General features: G+C 51.8%; 2 protein-coding genes across 5 annotated transcripts; both read left to right on the forward strand.

Annotated features, from left to right (window-relative positions):
• The first annotated feature begins 238 nt into the window (after positions 1-238).
• Positions 239-3,377, forward strand: ETV2 (ETS variant transcription factor 2). 3 transcript variants are annotated; one of them, XM_035285666.2, is made up of 7 exons: positions 239-665; positions 938-1,027; positions 1,112-1,195; positions 1,463-1,543; positions 1,771-2,250; positions 2,768-2,880; positions 3,158-3,377. In XM_035285666.2, the coding sequence occupies exons 2-7, from the start codon at positions 958-960 to the stop codon at positions 3,356-3,358; spliced, it is 1,029 nt and encodes a 342-aa protein (XP_035141557.1). In that variant the 5' UTR covers positions 239-665; positions 938-957; the 3' UTR covers positions 3,359-3,377. The 3 variants fall into 3 exon arrangements, with proteins under 3 accessions (XP_035141557.1, XP_035141555.1, XP_035141559.1); XM_035285664.2 differs by having other exon boundaries at positions 529-665; positions 938-1,195; XM_035285668.2 differs by lacking the exon at positions 1,463-1,543 and having other exon boundaries at positions 529-665.
• A 2,578-nt stretch (positions 3,378-5,955) lies between these two features.
• On the forward strand, positions 5,956-16,022 carry COX6B1 (cytochrome c oxidase subunit 6B1). 2 transcript variants are annotated; one of them, XM_002762021.7, is made up of 4 exons: positions 5,956-6,033; positions 8,564-8,680; positions 11,095-11,195; positions 15,834-16,022. In XM_002762021.7, exons 2-4 carry the CDS (start codon positions 8,575-8,577, stop codon positions 15,885-15,887), a joined length of 261 nt encoding a protein of 86 aa, XP_002762067.1. In that variant the 5' UTR covers positions 5,956-6,033; positions 8,564-8,574; the 3' UTR covers positions 15,888-16,022. The 2 variants fall into 2 exon arrangements, with proteins under 2 accessions (XP_002762067.1, XP_054106287.1); XM_054250312.2 differs by lacking the exon at positions 15,834-16,022 and adding an exon at positions 15,481-15,543.
• Positions 16,023-17,253: the final 1,231 nt, after the last annotated feature.

Consider the following 17,253-nt stretch of genomic DNA (forward strand, 5'->3'; position numbering starts at 1 on the left):
ATGAACCCTCATTTGATGTTGGTTTTTATAGCTACTGTAATTGTTGAAATTGTTGATGTCAATATTGTTATGATTGGCACTCCTGAGAAGCAGCCCCAGGACACCCTCCCTACTCGGCCTGCTGGGAGATTAGGTCGGCCTTCACTCCCACTCCACCCCCTCCCCACACACAGTCACTCTGCCGATTGTGACGTTAGCTGATGCTGGGGGGCGTGGGGGGATCTGGCCGGAAATCCCTCTTCCTGTTGTAGATAAGCCCAGCTCAGCCCAGCTGACCCCAGACTCTCCTCCCTCACTCCCCCATGTCGCAAGATCAAGACCCCGAGGCAGAGAACCTGTTCACCAAGTCCCCCGCCCCGCCCCCATCACCCTGTAAACATCTCCCAGCTCCCGCCCCCTTTCACCTAGCCCGCTGTTCCCCAAGTCCCCGTCCAAGCCCATGCCACCCCTGCAGCAAGGCAGCCCCAGAGGCCAGCGCCCATCCTGGAGTCAGGGGTCGCGGCTCGGCCTCGGCCCCGCCTCTCCGCCTTTGCAACTTGAGCCTAGCTGCGACCCCTGCTCTGACGTCTCGGAAAATTCCCCTTTGCCCAGGCCCTTGGGGGAGGGGGTGCATGGTATGAAATGGGGCTGAGACCCCCGGCTCGGGGCAGAGGAACCCGCCAGAGGTGAGCCATGAACTGAGGACTGGATGCCTGGGTGTCTGGGTTAGGAAGGACCTGGGGGACTAGACTCCCAAGAAGCAGGGGGCCTGGACTCCTGGATCTGAGAGACTGAGAGGGCTGTGGTCCCTCACTCCCAGGACCAGGATTCTAGGCTCCTGGGGAAGGAGGGAGCGGAGGCCTGGACTCCTGGCTCTGAGGGAAGCCAGGGCTGGGGCCCAGACTCCAGAGCCTCCAAGTGTCACCAGCTCACCCATTGCTATGTGGACTTTTCCCAGAACATTCAGAAGGAGCATCCATGGACCTGTGGAACTGGGATGAGGCATCCCCCCAGGAAGTGCCTCCGGGGAACAAGCTGGCAGGGCTGGGTAGGCTGCCGGGGCTGCCACAACGTGTGTGGGGAGGGTGCCCAGGTGGGGCCTCTGCTGACCCTAACCCCTTATCGCCTGCAGAAGGAGCCGAATTCGGCTTCTATGTCCCTGATCTGGCGCTCCAAGGGGACATGCCGACAGCGACAGCAGAGACATACTGGAAAGGTGGCTGCGGGCTGGGACTCCTGAGTGCTGGGAATTCAGAAGCTGGAGGCTGGGCTCCTAGGGCAAAGGGAGGAGGGGGGCGTGCCTAGGCTCCTGGGGCTGGGTGGGGAGGGGCTGAGTGCTTGACCTCCAGAGGGTGAAGGAGAAGGGGACGCGGGGTGCTGAAATAGGGGCTGGGAGGTCATAACTCCCAGTCCCTGACAAGCAGACTAGAGGGTGGGTGGTTAGGGGGTCTCTGTCATTGCTCACGCTCCTCCCTAAACTCAGGTACGAGCTCATCCCTGGCAGGCTTTCCACAGCTGGACTGGGGATCCGCGTTACTGTACCCAGAAGTTCCATGGGGGGAGGGTGAGTGTGGGGAAAGGCGGTGGGAGGAGGGGACTGGGGTTTCGAGGCATTGGGGCTGGAGGTCTAGATTCTTGATCTTTGAGGACTGAGAACACCTGAGCCCTCAAGGTGGCATGGCCTGGATCCGGGACGGCCGGGCCCCAAGTGCCAGGGCTGAGAGCTTAGGCCCCTAGAATTTTTGAGGGGGTACTGGGCTCCCCTCACTCGGGGTCCGTTACTTCTCACAGAACCCGACCCTCGGGCTCTTCCATGGTCGGGGAACTGGACAGATGTGGCGTGCACAGCGTGGGACTCTTGGAGCGGCGTCTCGCAGACCCTGGGCCCCGCCCCTCCCGGCCCGGGCTCCGCCCCCGCCGCCTGCTCTGAAGGCGCCGCGGGCCAGAACTGTGTTCCCGCGGCGGGAGGGGCCATCACGTGGTCGCGCGCCCAGGCCACCGGGAGCACCCCCAGCTGGGACTGTTCTGTGGGCCCCGACGGTGTCACCTACTGGGGCAGTGACCTCGGCGGGGAGCCGCGCACGGACTGTGCCATTTCGTGGGGCGGGCCCGAGGGCCCGGACTGTACCACCTCCTGGAATCCGGGGCTGCGTGCGGATGGCACCACTTCTTTGAAGGGGTACCAGAGCTCAGCTCTCACCCCTTCTTCCGAACCGAGCCTGCAGTCGGACCGTGCCAGTTTGGCTCGTTGCCCCAAAACTAACCACCGAGGTGAGACACCGCTAAGACGGCTGAGAGGGCGAGGCTGGAGCCTTGAGCCCGGACCCAAGGGGGCGGGGCCCGGGAAACTGACAACGGGGGGCGGGGCTTAGGGATAGATACTGGAGGGAGGAGGGGCCGGTGAGCCGCAGTCCCAGGTCCTTGGGGAGGAGAGGACTAAGACAGTCTTCGAGGTCTTGTTAAGAGAGTCTTGTTAGTCTTCTAGGGACCAATGGGATGAGGACCCAGGCTCCTGGATTATATAAAACGAAAGCGATGAAGGCCCAGACTCTGGGTCTCCGAGATGGGGAAGCCAAACTCCTAAATCTCTGACTGGGGGCCCTGGACGCCTGAGTCCCCAAAGCTGACTATTGGTTCCCTATATAGGGAGATCTGAACTCGTGGATCCCAGAGAAGGGGGAATCAGGACTCCTGTGTCTCGCGTTGGGAGGACCCAGACCTCTAGATATTTAAAGGGGTGTGATCTAGGGCCGGGAAGACTGAGTGTGCCCCTCCCTTCCCCCCACAGGTCCCATTCAGCTGTGGCAGTTCCTCCTGGAGCTGCTCCACGACGGGGCGCGTAGCGGCTGCATCCGTTGGACAGGCAACAGCCGCGAGTTCCAGCTGTGCGACCCCAAAGAGGTGGGGCAGCTCTCCTGCCCAGCCAAGTCTTGCCCCGTCTCCTCTAGTTCAGTTGAGCCCCGCCCAAGGGCTAGGTTCAATTGCCTAGACCTTGGCCCCGCCCAACCCTTGTCAAACCCAGTCTCCCGCCTGGACTCTCGCCACTACCAACCCAGTTCCCACCAGTCGGCGGGGCCTCCTCCAGGTCTGCACTGCCCACCGCCCCCAGGCCCGCCCCGCCTCACTATCGCCAAGCCCCGCCCCTTCCCTCTCCTACCAAGCCCTGCCTCTGTCCTAGGTGGCTCGGCTGTGGGGCGAGCGCAAGAGAAAGCCCGGCATGAATTACGAGAAGCTGAGCCGAGGTCTGCGCTACTACTACCGTCGCGACATCGTGCGCAAGAGCGGGGGGCGCAAGTACACGTACCGCTTCGGGGGCCGAGTGCCCAGCCTAGCCTATCCGGACTGTGCGGGGGGCGGACAGAGAGCAGAGACCCAATAAAAATTCCCGATCAAACCTCGTGGCGCGTGCTCGTCTGCTGCGTTCTTCCCCGCTGACACTGACTACACCTGCTAGGGAGCCTAAGTGTGCAGCTCCGCATGTTGGAATCTGGCCTCCCCACCTCGGCGTCTAGGCCTTCATTTCTTTACTCTCACATAATCCGGGAGCCTGGGTCCTTGCTCCCTAAAAGACTGCAGTGTCTTTCTCCTCTCCTCCCCGAAGACCCTGGAGTGCGGGCCACCAATCCCAAGTCTCAAGCCCCTAAGTCCCTAAGCCCCGCTCCTCGCTGTCAGTTTCCAGCGGCCCGCCCCCTTAGGCCCCGCCTCTCGACTCCGCCTTCACTCCCTCCTCAGTCTTCGCAGACCTTAGTTTTGGGGTAAGGAACCACCCGCCTCCAGTGCTGGGCAATGACCAAAGGAGACCCAGATTAGGGAGCCTGCCATGTGCCCGCCCTGTGGTGGGAAAGGCAAAGAAACTAAATCCAAAGCCCATGGGGCCTATTGTGTGCCTGCCCTGTGTCGGGACTTGTAGAGGAATCAGACCCAATCATGAAAGTGTATCTGTGTTGTATCCCCTTTAAGAGAAGACTCAGACTCCGAAAAGGGCCTATTCTGTGTCCTCTCAGTGCTAGGGATGGTCAAGGAATTAAATCTAGTGCTTGCACCCCAATACCACCCACTCTTTCCCCACTTCAAGCCAGACACAGAACTCAGACCTACTCTCTAAAGAGAGCCTGCGCCATTCTGAGAGTCACTGAGTCCCTAAAGATAGCCTGCTGTGTGGTCCTCCTGTGGGAGATGCTGGGGATACAGCAGGGACCAAGACAGTCCTGGACTCTCCCCTCAGGGAGCTCACAGTCTGGTGAGAAGACACACCCATCACCAGAGTGTTTTGAGCTGGGATGAGAAGACTCCAGGGGATTGAAGGAGGCCAAAAGGAAGGACCTGACCTAGCCCTGGAACAGGAGACAGCTGATTTGAGAAGTCAGATAGGCAAAGAATGTTTCAGGCAGAAGGAACAAGAGCAAAGGCCCAGAGGTGGACGATCTCACACCACTGCTAAAAACTATCAATGTGGGCCAGGCATAGTGGCTCACACCTGTAATCACAGCATTTTGGGAGGTTGAAGCAGCACAATGGCTTGAGGCCAGGAGTTGTAGACAAGCCTGAGCAACATGGAAAAACCCTGTCTCTACTAAAAATACAAAACTTAGCTGGGTGTGGTGGCGCATGACTATAATCCCAGTTACTGGGGAGACCAAAGCAGGAGAATCGCTTGAACCTAGAAGGTGGAGGTTGTAGTGAGCCGAGATTGTGCCACTGCACTCCAGCCTGGGCAACAGAGCGAGATTCAGTCCAAAAAGAAAGAAAGAAAATAAAGGAAAGAAGAGAAAGAAGAAAAAAGGAAGAAAGGGAGGAAGAAAAGAAAGAAAGAAAAAATTATGTAGATCATTTATTAGGACATTGGCTTTAGACTAAGAGTCAGACCAGTATTCCTCTGGCGGGGTGGGCATATTGCAGAAGGCAGCTGGAAGCCAGGAGGCCAGGGAGTGTGCTACTGCAACAGTCCAGTCTGAAGGTGATGGTGGCTTGAACCAAATGGGCTAGAGGAAGATATGGATATACTTGCAGGAAAAACCAACAGGATTTCTAGGTCAGCTATCCGGTATGAGAAGGATCAGAGAGTCAAGGACTATTCTGTGGCCAGAAGCACAGAGTTAGTCATTTTCCCAAAGGGAACCATTTCTGCCAGACCCTTCGTAGATCCAAGCTTTTTTTTTGGGGGGGGGGAGACAGGCTGGGGATTTCCAGCTGTCTGGAATCCCCTCCCACATAGTAGGAGCTCTCTTTCCCCCTCCTGGATTTCCCTTCCACACTCTTCGTGGAAGTTTTCTCTCTTCTTTTTTCTCTTTTCTCTCCTTGAATAAAATCACCTTTCTGCAACAACAACAAAAGAGACAGGCTGGTCAGGAGTTCGAGACCAGCTGGACCCACGTGGTGAAACCCCGTCTCTACTAAAAAATACAAAAATTAGCCGAGCGTGGTGGTGGGCACCTGTAGTCCCAGCTATTCGGGAGGCTGAGGTGGAGAATCGCTTGAAGCCGGGAGGCGGAGGTTGCAGTGAGCCGAGTTCGCACCACTGCCCTCCAGCCTGGGCCACAGACTAAGACCCTGTCATAAAATTAAAAAAAAAAAAAAAAAGAATTCCGAGTCACGGCACCAAAAAAAAAGAAATTTTTTAAAAAGAAAAGAAGTACCTGACGCAGAAAAGCGTTCAATAAATAATTATTGCATGAATTAAAGTACTTTTGCTGAGACATTTTTCCCCACACCGACCCTCCAGCGCATCCCGGGATCTGCAACGCATTCTCCGAGTGAAGACCCGGAGGTGATAAACACCTGGGCGTCCGAGCCCCAGCCGCGCAAGCTCACGACTGGGCCAGGAGTGATAATAAACAAGCATTCAGCCCAATAGAAAGTCGTAGTTCTCTTGCTGGGCGTGACCTGAATGGCGTCGTTGGCCACCTCCTGGGCGGGAGCTCTAGCCGTCCGGAAGACTCCCCTATACCCCATCTCGCTCAGCTTCCGGCTGGCCTTAGTTCCGGTTCCTGTCCGACTCTGGAGTCTTTGCAGAGGGTCACATTGAGCTGCAAGGTGCATCGGGGGTGCTTTTAGGTGAGTGTGAAGGGTTCTGGAACCTGGAACCCCAGCCTAACGGGCTGAGGATCTGAACCCTAGCTTCCCCGAGAACGGGTTGAGGCTTCTGGCTGGCGGCGTCCAGCCTCCCTGGGCCCCGGGACCCTGTTGTTCTGTTCTTCGTAAGAACTAACAGTGATATAACAGGAGTTCTTCCTTGATGCAAGGCAACATCCCAAACAACTTAAATTATTCATTTAACTCTCCCACCAGAGAGTTCTAAGACAGGCCTGGGATCATCCCCTTTTGACAGTAAACAGGTTTGGAGATACCAAGGGACCTAGCCGAGCCTACACGCGACCAGGATTTGGCCCAGGAGTTTGTCCTCCAGGGTTCATCGCAAATTCAGGGGCGTGGCCTCCCGCGGCTTACCTGGGCTGCAGCCTGACTCCCTGGTGTTCTGTCAATCCTCCCTTTTGGACGTGGGAGGGGCCGCAGCGTCACCTCCGAAGCACCCTCATCCTCAGATACCGGCTCGAGATATCGCCGGTAACCATCCTTCTGATTGCATCTGTGCCCCAGCGGTGGTGTTTTACATACACCCCACCTCCCCATCGAAAGACCGTTTTAGTGCTCCAGACCCCCACCACCACTTTGCATCGCTTGAATTTGACGCTGCTCTGCAGGTTTCTGTATAGCCCCACGACTCCTGGGATTCCCTCGAATATAGACACTTTCAGGTTCCCGACGAACATTATGTGTCACTTCTTCAGAGACATTATATTAAAGATTTTTAACCCTCGGTCTGCAGAGTTGGAAGAATTCCAGGAATGTATTTGAATTGGGGTGACTGTGTGGAATTACCCCAGTATTTGAATTGGGGTGAGGGGGTGGAATTCTATCTGTGTATTAACCTTTTGAGGCAACAACCTCGTTAGTACTAGCAGCAGCTGTGATTTTGTTAGCAATCAAAACCATAGATATTTTTTTCTCCTTTTTTGAGAAGGTCTCTGTGTACCCAGGCTGGCATGCAGTGGAGAAATCTTGGCTCACCGTAACCTCTGCATCCCCGTGCAAACGATCCTACCTCAGTAGCTGGGACCACAGGCATGCGCCACCACACCTGGCTAATTTTACTATTTTTTTGTAGAGATGGGGTTTCACAAGCTGGTCTTGAACTCCTGCGCTCAAGTGATACTCCTACCTCAGCGTCCCAAAGTGTTGGGATTGTAGGTGTGAGCCACAGTGCCCCACCTAAAATCACAGATATTCTTATATCACATTATAAATGCAGATGTCACAAAATACTATATCCACTCATGGTTACTTGAGTGAGGTTGCAGGGGGTCTTGCTCTGTCACCCAGACTGGAGTGCAATGGTGTAATCTCAGCTCACTGCAACCTCCACCTCCTAGGTTCAAGCGATTTTCCTGCCTCAGCCTCCCAAATAGCTGGGATTACAGGCACCCACCACCACACCTGGCTAATTTTTGTATTTTTAGTAGAGACAGGATTTCACCATGTTGGCCGGTCTGGTCTTGAACTCTTGATCTTAGGTGATCCACCTGGTTTGGCCTCCCAAAGTGTTACGATTATAGGCATGAGCCACCGCACCTGGCCAGAATTGTATTTCTTAATGAATCCTCAGCTGGATATAACTGGTTTTCTTTGTGATACTATTCCAGTTTTTTGTTTTTTTTTTTTAACTTCTTCATGTACTCATGGAACCTATGCAATGTTGTAATACATTTAAACATATTCAGGCCAGGTTTGGTGGCTCGCGCCTGTAATCCCAGCACTTTGGGAGGCCAAGGTGGGTGGATCATCTCAGGTCAGAAGTTCGAGACCAGTCTGACCAACATGGTGAAACCTCGTCTCTACTCAAATGCAAAAAAAGTAGCTGGGTGTGGTGGTGGGCACCTGTAATCTCAGCTATTCAGGAGGCTGCGGCAACAGAATTGCTTGAACCTGGGAGGCAAAGGTTGCAGTGAGCCTAGATCGCATCACTGCACTCCAGCCTGGGCAACAGAACAAGGGTCTGTCTCAAAAAAAAAAAAAAACATATTCAGTGAGAGGTTTATGGGATTCGTGAGACCACTGAGGAGTCTGTGGCACCAAAAAGATTAAGAACCTTTGCAGTGTAGATTATGCCAAAAATGGAGGTAGCCCACCATTTATTTTTATGCCAGATAACCTTAGGAAGTCACTTAGACACCCTGTTCCTTCCTCGTCTGGGCAGTGGTGATAGTAATAGTTCCTACGTTCCTACTTTTAGAGCAGCCGTAGGAGTCAGGTGTGTAGAACAGCACCTGGCATGTAGTAAGCATTCAGTGTTAGCTCATGTTATTTGGGAACCAGGCTTGATTTTGCTGAGGAGTCGCACCCTAATGCTGCCACAACTTCCACGCACAGATGTGTGGAGCGCCCTGCCCCTCATCTCTGCATATATGTTGAGAGGCAGGAACTTGTTCACACCCCCACCATTCTTCAGTGCCTCCTCTCTTCCATTGATCCTGGGTAGTCTGACTTGCTCGGGGCCCCTGCCAACACCCACTCCTTTCATCTCCAGGATTCAGCACCATGGCAGAAGAGATGAAGGCCAAACTTAAGAACTACAAGACTGCCCCTTTTGACAGCCGCTTTCCCAACCAGAACCAGACCAGGAACTGCTGGCAGAACTACCTGGGTAAGCAGGACCTTTCCCTGGCCCCACACCTCTAGTCACTCACCTCTTGCCTCTTCCTAGGGGACCCATCCATCCCAGCATCCTCCCTTTTCTTCTGGACATCCTTCCTCTAGGGGACCCATGCTTCTTATCACTTGCTCTTCAGGTCCAGGCTTGGGTTACAAACTTTGGTTCCTGCAATGACTTTTTTTAATTTTAATTTGTTTATTATTATTATGGTTTTATTTTTGTGGTGTATTTTTTTTTTCCCCCAGAGATGGGATCTCACTCTGTCACCTAGGCTGGAGTGCAATGGCACAATCATAGCTCACTGCAGCCTAATCTCCTGGGCTCAAGAGGTTGTCCTGCCTCAGCCTCTTGAGTAGCTGGGACCACGGACCCACACTACTGCATTTGGCTAATTTTTTTTTTAGAGAAGAGGTCTCATTCTGTTGCCCAGGCTGGTCTCAAACTCTTGGCTTCAAGCGATCTTCCTGCCTCAGCTTCCCAAAGTGTTGGGATTACAAGCGTGAGCCACTGTGCCTGACCCCTACAATGATTTTTTTTTAATGTGTATGTGTGTGCCTAATGTAACATGTACAGAAAGTACATAAAAAACATGTACAGCTGAATAATTCCAAAGAGAACCCCTTGTGCACCCATAACCTGGGTAGAAAAGTAAACATCACCCACACTCTCCTCTCCTCTACCTTGCCTTCCTTATGCCCTGTCTGGAACACAACACTATGCACTCCCCAGTAGAGAAGTAACTCTACTAATAGGGGTGATCACATCCTTGTTTTTGCTTTCGTTTTTTTGAGACAGAGTTTTTTTGCTCTTGTTGCCCAGGCTGGAGTGCAATGGCACAATCTCGGCTCACTGCAACCTCTGCCTCCTGGATTCAAGCAATTCTCTGCTTCAGCCTCCCAAGTAGCTGGAATGATTACAGGCACCCACCACCACACCCAGCTAATTTTTTCCTATTTTTAGTAGAGACGGGGTTTTACCATCTTGGCTAGGCTGGTCTTGAACTTCTGACCTCATGATCCACTGCCTCGGCCTCTCAAAGTGCTGGGATTACAGGTGTGAGCCACTGCACCTGGCCTCACATCTTTGTTTTTTACCACCATGTTTATTATTTTACTTTATTTTATGTTTTCTTTTATCCGTGTTATGTTGTTATGTTATTGATGTAGTTTTGTTCTTGTCGTCTAGGCTGGAGTGCAGTGGCACAATCTCAACTCACTGCAGCCTCCGCCTCCCGGGTTCAAGTGATTCTCCTACCTCAGCCTCCCAAGTAGCTGGGATTACAGGCGTGTGCCACCACACCCAGCTAATTTTGTATTTTGTAGTAGAGATGGGGTTTCTCCATATTGGTCAGGGTGGTCTCAAACTCCTGACTTCCAGTGATCTGCCTGCCTTAGCCTCCCAAAGTGCTGGGATTACAGGTGTGAGCCAGCTCACCCGGCCTAGATTATCTACCAGATGATTTGCCTGGCACAGTGGCACATGCCTGTAATCTCAGCACTTTGGGAGGCCGAGGGGGCGGATCACTGGAGGTCAGGAGTTCAAGACCTGGCCAGTGTGGTGAAACCCGGTCTCTACTAAAAATACAAGAGAAATCAGCCAGGTGTGGGGTGGGCACCTGTAGTCCCAGCTACTTGGGAGGCTGAGGCAGGAGAATCGCTTAAACCTGGGAGGCAGAGGTTGCAGTGAGCCAATATCGTGACATTGCACTCCAGCCTGGGCAACAGGAGCAAAGCTCCATCTCAAAAAAAAAAAAAACCACCAGATGGTTCCCTTTTTGCCTTCATTCTTGGGACTCAGCATCCTGGCATCAAGATTATCTTCCCCACTGCTCTTGTCTTGTTTCTGGATTTCCACGATCCCCACACATGCCACTCATCTTTCTCCATCATTCCTGGTGCCAGAAATAAACAGCAGTTCTCTGGGGGGGGGTTGCAATATCAATTTAGTAAGATGTCTAGCCCTTGTTCTTATACTTGTAAAATATGTTTCCTGTCTGCGTGTTATTATTATGTCTGCATAACTGATCATGAAGTAAAAAGTATTTCTCATTGAGTTTTGATCAGAAATGTGTTCCATGGCTGGCACAGTAGCTCACACCTGTAATCCCAGGACTTTGGGAGGCTGAGGTGGGCAGATCGAGATCAGCCTGGCCGACATGGCAAAACACTGTCTCTACTAAAAATACAAAAATTAGCTGGGCGCGGTGGCAGGTGCCTGTAATCCCAGCTGCTTGGGATTAATCATTTGAACCTGGGAGGAGGTAGAGGTTGCAGTGAATCGAGATCACGCCATTGCACTCCAGCCTGGGTGACAGAGCAAGACGCTACCTTTAAAAAGAAAAAAAAGAAAGAAAGAAATGTGTTCCAGCTCTTGATCTGGGCTGACTTGACGCCCTTTCTTCGCAGACTTCCACCGCTGTGAGAAGGCCCTGAGTGCTAAAGGAGATGATGTGTCTGTGTGCCAATGGTACCGGCGTGTATACAAGTCCCTCTGCCCCATATCCTGGGTATGTGCCTCCTACTGGGGCCCTCTGGATGCCGGGGTGGGGGTCTTAGCAGAGAGGAGTGTGGTGGCGTGGTGGGAGCTCATCTGTGAGGGGCAGAGGGAGTGACTCAGAGCCTTTCCTCCTTCTTAGAATTGCCTCCCTTTCTCCTGCTGACGCCCCTCAACCAGTGAGGGCTGTCAGCTGAGGTGACCAGGGCATCTCACTAGGGGTAGCTCGCTCACGCACTCTCCAGATACACGCTCAGTACTGGGCTGTCATCCCTGTGCAGTCACAATTTGGTGCAGTCCTGTCCTTTTTTATTATGAACATTTTCAAAGTAGAGAGAAGACTTCATTGACCCCCTAATACATCCATCACCCAAAATGAATAGTTATCAAGATTTTTCCACAGCTTCTTCATGTACCCCTTTTCTTTTATTTCTTTCCTTTGCAGAAGTATTCTAAAGCAAGTCCCAGACATGGCATTTCACCCCTGCCTACTTCAGTGTGCTCTTCTCTCTCTCTTTTTTTTTTTCTTTTTTGAGATGGAGTCTTGATCTGTTGCCCAGGCTGGAGTGCAGTGGCACAATCTCGGTTCAGTATAACCTCTGCCTCTCAGATTCAAGCAATTCTCCTGCCCCAGCCTCAAAAGTAGCTGGGGTTACAGGTGCACACTACCATGCCCAGCTAATTTTTTGTATTTTTAGTAGAGAGAGAGTTTCACGATGTTGACCAGGCTGGTCTTGAACTCCTGACCTCAAGATCCACCCACCTCGGCCTCCCAAAGTGTTGGGATTACAGGCGTGAGTCACCACACCCGGACCCAGTGTGCATTTCTAAATAATAACACAATAAGTCCTTTCAACCCTGATCTGAGCAAAAATCTGTTGTCAATATTTAATAGCTCTTTGCTATGCCCCTGCCCTTTGTTTAAAAAAAAAATTAAAGACAGCATCTCACTGTATTGCCCAGGCTGCACTCAAATGCCTGGGTTCAAATGTTCCTCTTGCCTCAGCCACTTGAGTAGCTGGGACTACAGGCATGTGCCACTGTGCCTGGTGTTATCTATCTACCTATCTGAGACAGTCTTGCTCTTTTGCCCATGCTGGAGTGCAGTAGCATGATCTCGGCTCACTGCAGCCTCCGCCTTGTGGGTTCAAGTGATTCTCCTGCCTCAGCCTCCTCAGTAGCTGGGACTACAGGCATGAGCCACCACACCTGTCCTCATTTTTGTATTTTTTGTAGAAACGGGGTTTCGCCATGTTGCCTAGGCTGGTCTCAAACTCCTGAGCTCAAAGCAGTCTGCCTGCCTCAGCCTCCCAAAGTGTTGGCATTACAAGCATGAGCCACAGAACTCAGCCAAATCTTTCAAAATTAAAAAAAAAATTACTCTTCTTTAACTCGGCAGTTCCATATCTAGGCATGCTACAAAAGTCTCCATGTGCAAAGATGCCCATTGCAGCGTTGTTTGTAATGGGGAATATTTGGAAATAACCCAAGTTAAATTATTATCTTGATAGTCTTTATAGAGCCTGTGGTGATCTACATGCTGGCACTTAGAAAGAATGCTAAGACCCAGGAAAAGCAAGTTGCAGAACAATTGATACAGTAGGACCCAGTTTGCGAGGATGGTATGTGTATGTACATAAAGTAGGCGCGAACAGATGGCACTTACTATGGCCGGCTATGTTGTTACCACCTATTTTTTTTTTTTGAGATGGAGTTTCGCTCTTGTTGCCCAGGCTGGAGTGTGATGGTGTGATCTTGGCTCACCGAAACCTCCGCCTCCCAGGTTCAAGCCATTCTCTTGCCTCAGCCTCCTGAGTAGCTGGGATTACAGGCATGTGTCACCACACCCGGCTAATTTTGTATTTTTAGTAGAGACAGGGTTTCTTCATGTTGGTCAGACTGGTCTCCCGACCTCAGGTGATCCGCCCGCCTCGGCCTCCCAAAGTGCTGGATTACAGGCATGAGCCACCGTGCGTGGCCCAGCACTATTTTTTTTTTCTTTTTTTTAATACAGAGTCTCACTCAGTCTCCCAGGCTGGAGTGCAGTGGCGCAATCTCAGCTCACTGCAACCTCTGCCTCCTGGCTTCAAGCAATTCTCCTGCTTCAGCCTTCCGAGTTTCTGGGATTACAGGCGCCTGCCACCATGCGTAGCTAACTTTTGTATTTTTAGGAGAGATGGGGTTTCACTGGGTTGGCCAGGCTGGTCTCAAATTCCTGACCTCAGGTGATCCACCCTCCTCAGCCTCCCAAAGCACTAGGATTACAGGTGTGAGCCACCGCACCCCACCAACTTAGCATCACATAAGGTCAACATGCTAAAACAACCATATGAGGCAGGTACTATTGTTAGTATCCTCATTTTACAGAATGGGAAACCTGAAGCCCGGAAAGGTTGAGTAACTTGGCCACGGTCTCACAGCTGGGAAGTGATGGAGCAGGGATTCAGATTCAGCCTCTGTTGTCCATGCTTTCATCCACTGTTCCTTACCCCAGTGGTCCTCACCCTTTTTGGCACCAGGGACCGGTTTCATGGAAACAGGTTTTCCACTGACGGATTTGTGGATGGCGTATTACGTTTATTGTGCACTTATTTCTATTATTATTACGTTATATAATGAAATAATTATACAACTCACCATACTGTAGAATCAGTGGGAGCCCTGAGCTTGTTTTCTGCAACTAGTCGGTCCCATCTGGGGTGCCAGGAGACAGTGACAGATCATCAGGCATTGGATTCTCATAAGCGCACAACCTAGATCCCTCACATGCACAGTTCACAATGGGGTTCGCACTCTTGTGAGAATCTATTGCGCGCTGTCAGGCAGTAAGCATTGGGGAGCGGCTGTAAATACGGGGGCAGCTCCTCTCGCCTGCCCGCCACTTACCTCCTGCTGTGTGGCCCAGTTCCTAACTGGCCACAGACCAGTACCTGGTAGATACTGGTTGGGGCTCAGGGACCCCTGCCTTAGAGCATATAAATGTGAGGGTGTATGTGTATAAAATGTATATGCACTGGGCGTGGTGGTGCGGGCCTGTAGTCCCAGCTACTCGGGAGGCTGAGGCTGAGGTGGGAGGATCCCTTGAGCCCAGGAGTTCTGGGCTGTAGTGGCTATGCCCATCCGTGTCTGCACTAAGTTCGGCGTAAATATGGTCCTCCCGGGATCGGACCACCAGGTTGTCTAAGGAGGGGTGAACTGGCCCAGATTGGAAACAGAGCAGATCAAAACTCTCGTGCTGATCAGCAGTGGGATCGCGCCTGTGAATAGCCACTGCCCTCCAGCCTGGGCAACATAGGGAGACCCCGTCTCTAAAAAAAGAAAAGAAAAAAAATCCTTTTATAAAAAATGTATATGCTTGTAACTGTCTGTGAGGTCCACAAAGAGTAGAGTGTTGCCTTTAGGGAATATAAATTTGACATGGGCCTTAACATCTTTTTTTTTTGAGATGGAGTCTCACTCTGTAGCCCAGGCTGGAGTGCAGTGGCCCAATCTCAGCTCACTGCAACCCCCACCTCCTGGGTCCCATTCAAGCAATTCTCCTGCCTCAGCCTCCCAAGTAGCTGGGATTACAGGTACAAGCCACCATGCCCAGCTAATTTTTGTATTTTTTAGTAGAGACAGGGTTTCACCATGTTGGCCAGTCTGGTCTTGAACTCCTGACTTTGTGATCTGCCCACCTCGGCCTCCCAAAGTGCTGGGATTACAGGTGCGAGCCACCACGCCCGGCCCATCTTTTTTTTTTTTTAGGAGGCAGAGCCTCACTATCACTCAGGCTGGAGTGCAGTGTGCAGTGGTAGCATCATAGCTCACTGCAGCCTTGAACTCCTGGGTTCAAGCAGTTCTCCCACCTCAGCCTCCCTAGTAGCTGGGACTACAGGTGCATGCCACCATGCCTGGCTAAGTTTTGTATTTTTTTTTGTAGAGACATGTTCACCAGGCTGGTTTCAAACTCCTGGGCTCAAGTGATCCTCCCACCACAGCCTCCCAACGTGCTGGAATTATAGGCATGAGCCACTATGCCCAGCTTATTTTTTAATTTTTTGTAGAGATGGGGGTCTTGCTGTGTTGTCCAGGTTGGTCTCAAACTCCTGGGCTCAAGCAGTCCTCCCGCAGTGGCCCTCCAAGGTGCTCGGCAGGCCCGAGTCACCACACCTGGCCTCCATCACCGCTTGTACGAAGCATTGCCTGTGGTCAGTGGTGGGATTGCACTGTGTATTCTGTTTGGCACCGTTTTTGCACCCAACTGTGTATCTTGAAGATAATGCCAGAACATCAATCAACCTTCTTTTTTTCCACAGCTGGCTACTATTCCATCTCCCCTCTTTGGACAGACAGCACAGTGTTGACCCGAGGTTCTGGAAGCAGGGCCCACCGTTGGGGCTCTGTACAGTGACAGATCTCCCCAGCGACAGCTCTGCAGTGGGCCTGGGGTTTTCCTGCCCTTTGCTCTCCTCCCAGCATGTCAGCTCATCAGAACAGTGATTTCTGTCTTTCGGGGTCACTGCTGATTCCCTGGCCCCTGGAATAGAGGTTGGCACACAGCAGGTACCCATCGATATTGGTTGAACAAATAGGTGGGCAAAGGAGGAAGATAAGAAGCCCACCCATTCAATTTCCCCACCTCGGAGGGAGTAACACTGTCTTTCCACAGGTCACAGACTGGGACGAGCAGCGGGCTGATGGCACTTTTCCCGGGAAGATCTGAACTGGCTGCACCACCCTCTCCTGCGTCCTCTGTCCTTCTCCCACAGTGGTAAAGGGAGACCTAGTACCCAGTGATCCCCGCCCCGGGATCCTAAATCATGACTTAACTGCTAATAAAAACTCGTTGGAAAAGTGAGACTGTACTTGTGAATGAGCTGGGCAGTTGGGCAAGAAGCTGGCTGGAATCAGTGCTCTGACCAAGGAGAGGGTCCATGAATATCTCTTCTGTTTTGTTTTTGAACTTTAATTTTTTTTTTTTTTTTTTACAGAGATGAGGTTTCACCATGTTGGTCAGGCTGGTCGTGAACTCCTGACCTTGTGATCTGCCCACCTCAGCCTCCCAAAGTGCTCGGATTACAGGTGTGAGTCACCACGCCGCCAAATTTAATTTAGTTTAAAAAAAAAATCAGTCCAGGCTGGAGTGCAGTAGTGCAATCTTAGTTCACTGCAGCCTCCGCCTCCCAGGTTCAAGCAATTCTCCCACCTCAGTCTATCAAGTAGCTGCGATTACAGGGGCATGCCACCACACCCGGCTATTTTTTGCATTTTTAATAGAGACAGGGTTTCACCATCTTGAATATTGTATTTTCTTTTTAATAGAGACAGGGGTTTTCCATGTTGGCCTGGCTGGTCTCCAACTCCTGACCTCAAGTGATCCACCAGCCTCGGCCTCCCAAAGAGCTTGGATTACAGGCGTCAGCCACTGCCTGTACAGTAAAGAGCTCCTGGCCAGGCACAATGGTTTACGCCTGTCCCAGCACTTTGGGAGGCAGAGGTGGGCGGATCACTTGAGGTTGTGAGTTCAAGACCAGCCTGACCACATGGAAAAACCCTGTCTCTACTAAAAAGAAAATACAGAATCAGCAGGCTGTGTGTACAGTTGTCAACAAATGACCCATCTGTTTTATCTCTAACGACCACTCCCCCCTCCACCACCGTACATCATTTTAAAGCCAATCCTGGAGATTATATTTTATCCAGAAATAAGTAACTATATGTATCTCTTGGAGATACCTATTTATTTTTTATTTTTTGAGATGGAGTCTTGCTCTGTTGCCCAGGCTGGAGTGCAGTGGCGTCATCTCAGCTCTCTGCAACCTCCACCTCCTGGATTCAAACTACTCTTCAGCCTCCAGATACCTTTTTTTTTGCCCAGGCTGGAGTGCAGTGGCATGATCTCAGCTCTCTGCAGCCTCCACCTCCCAGGTTCAAGCAATTCTCCTGCCTCAGCCTCCTGAGTGGCTGGGATTACAAGCGCCCGCCACCACACCCAGCTAATTTTTGTACTTTTAGTTGAGACAAGATTTTGCCATGTTGGCCAGGTTGGTCTCCCAACTCCTGACCTTAGATGATCTGCCCACCTCAGC

This window comes from Callithrix jacchus, chromosome 22 (genome assembly GCF_049354715.1).
Source record: "Callithrix jacchus isolate 240 chromosome 22, calJac240_pri, whole genome shotgun sequence".
Classification (NCBI taxonomy): domain Eukaryota; kingdom Metazoa; phylum Chordata; class Mammalia; order Primates; family Cebidae; genus Callithrix; species Callithrix jacchus.

Coding starts and splice junctions, on each gene's coding strand:
- ETV2 (XM_035285664.2), top strand. CDS start 958: ATGGACCTGTGGAACTGGGATGAGGCATCCCCCCAGGAAGTGCCTCCG. Junction 1,196..1,462: donor AGCAGAGACATACTGGAAAG/GTGGCTGCGGGC, acceptor CCCTAAACTCAG/GTACGAGCTCATCCCTGGCA. Junction 2,881..3,157: donor AGCTGTGCGACCCCAAAGAG/GTGGGGCAGCTC, acceptor CCTCTGTCCTAG/GTGGCTCGGCTGTGGGGCGA.
- COX6B1 (XM_002762021.7), top strand. CDS start 8,575: ATGGCAGAAGAGATGAAGGCCAAACTTAAGAACTACAAGACTGCCCCT. Junction 8,681..11,094: donor CTGCTGGCAGAACTACCTGG/GTAAGCAGGACC, acceptor CTTTCTTCGCAG/ACTTCCACCGCTGTGAGAAG. Junction 11,196..15,833: donor CCCTCTGCCCCATATCCTGG/GTATGTGCCTCC, acceptor GTCTTTCCACAG/GTCACAGACTGGGACGAGCA.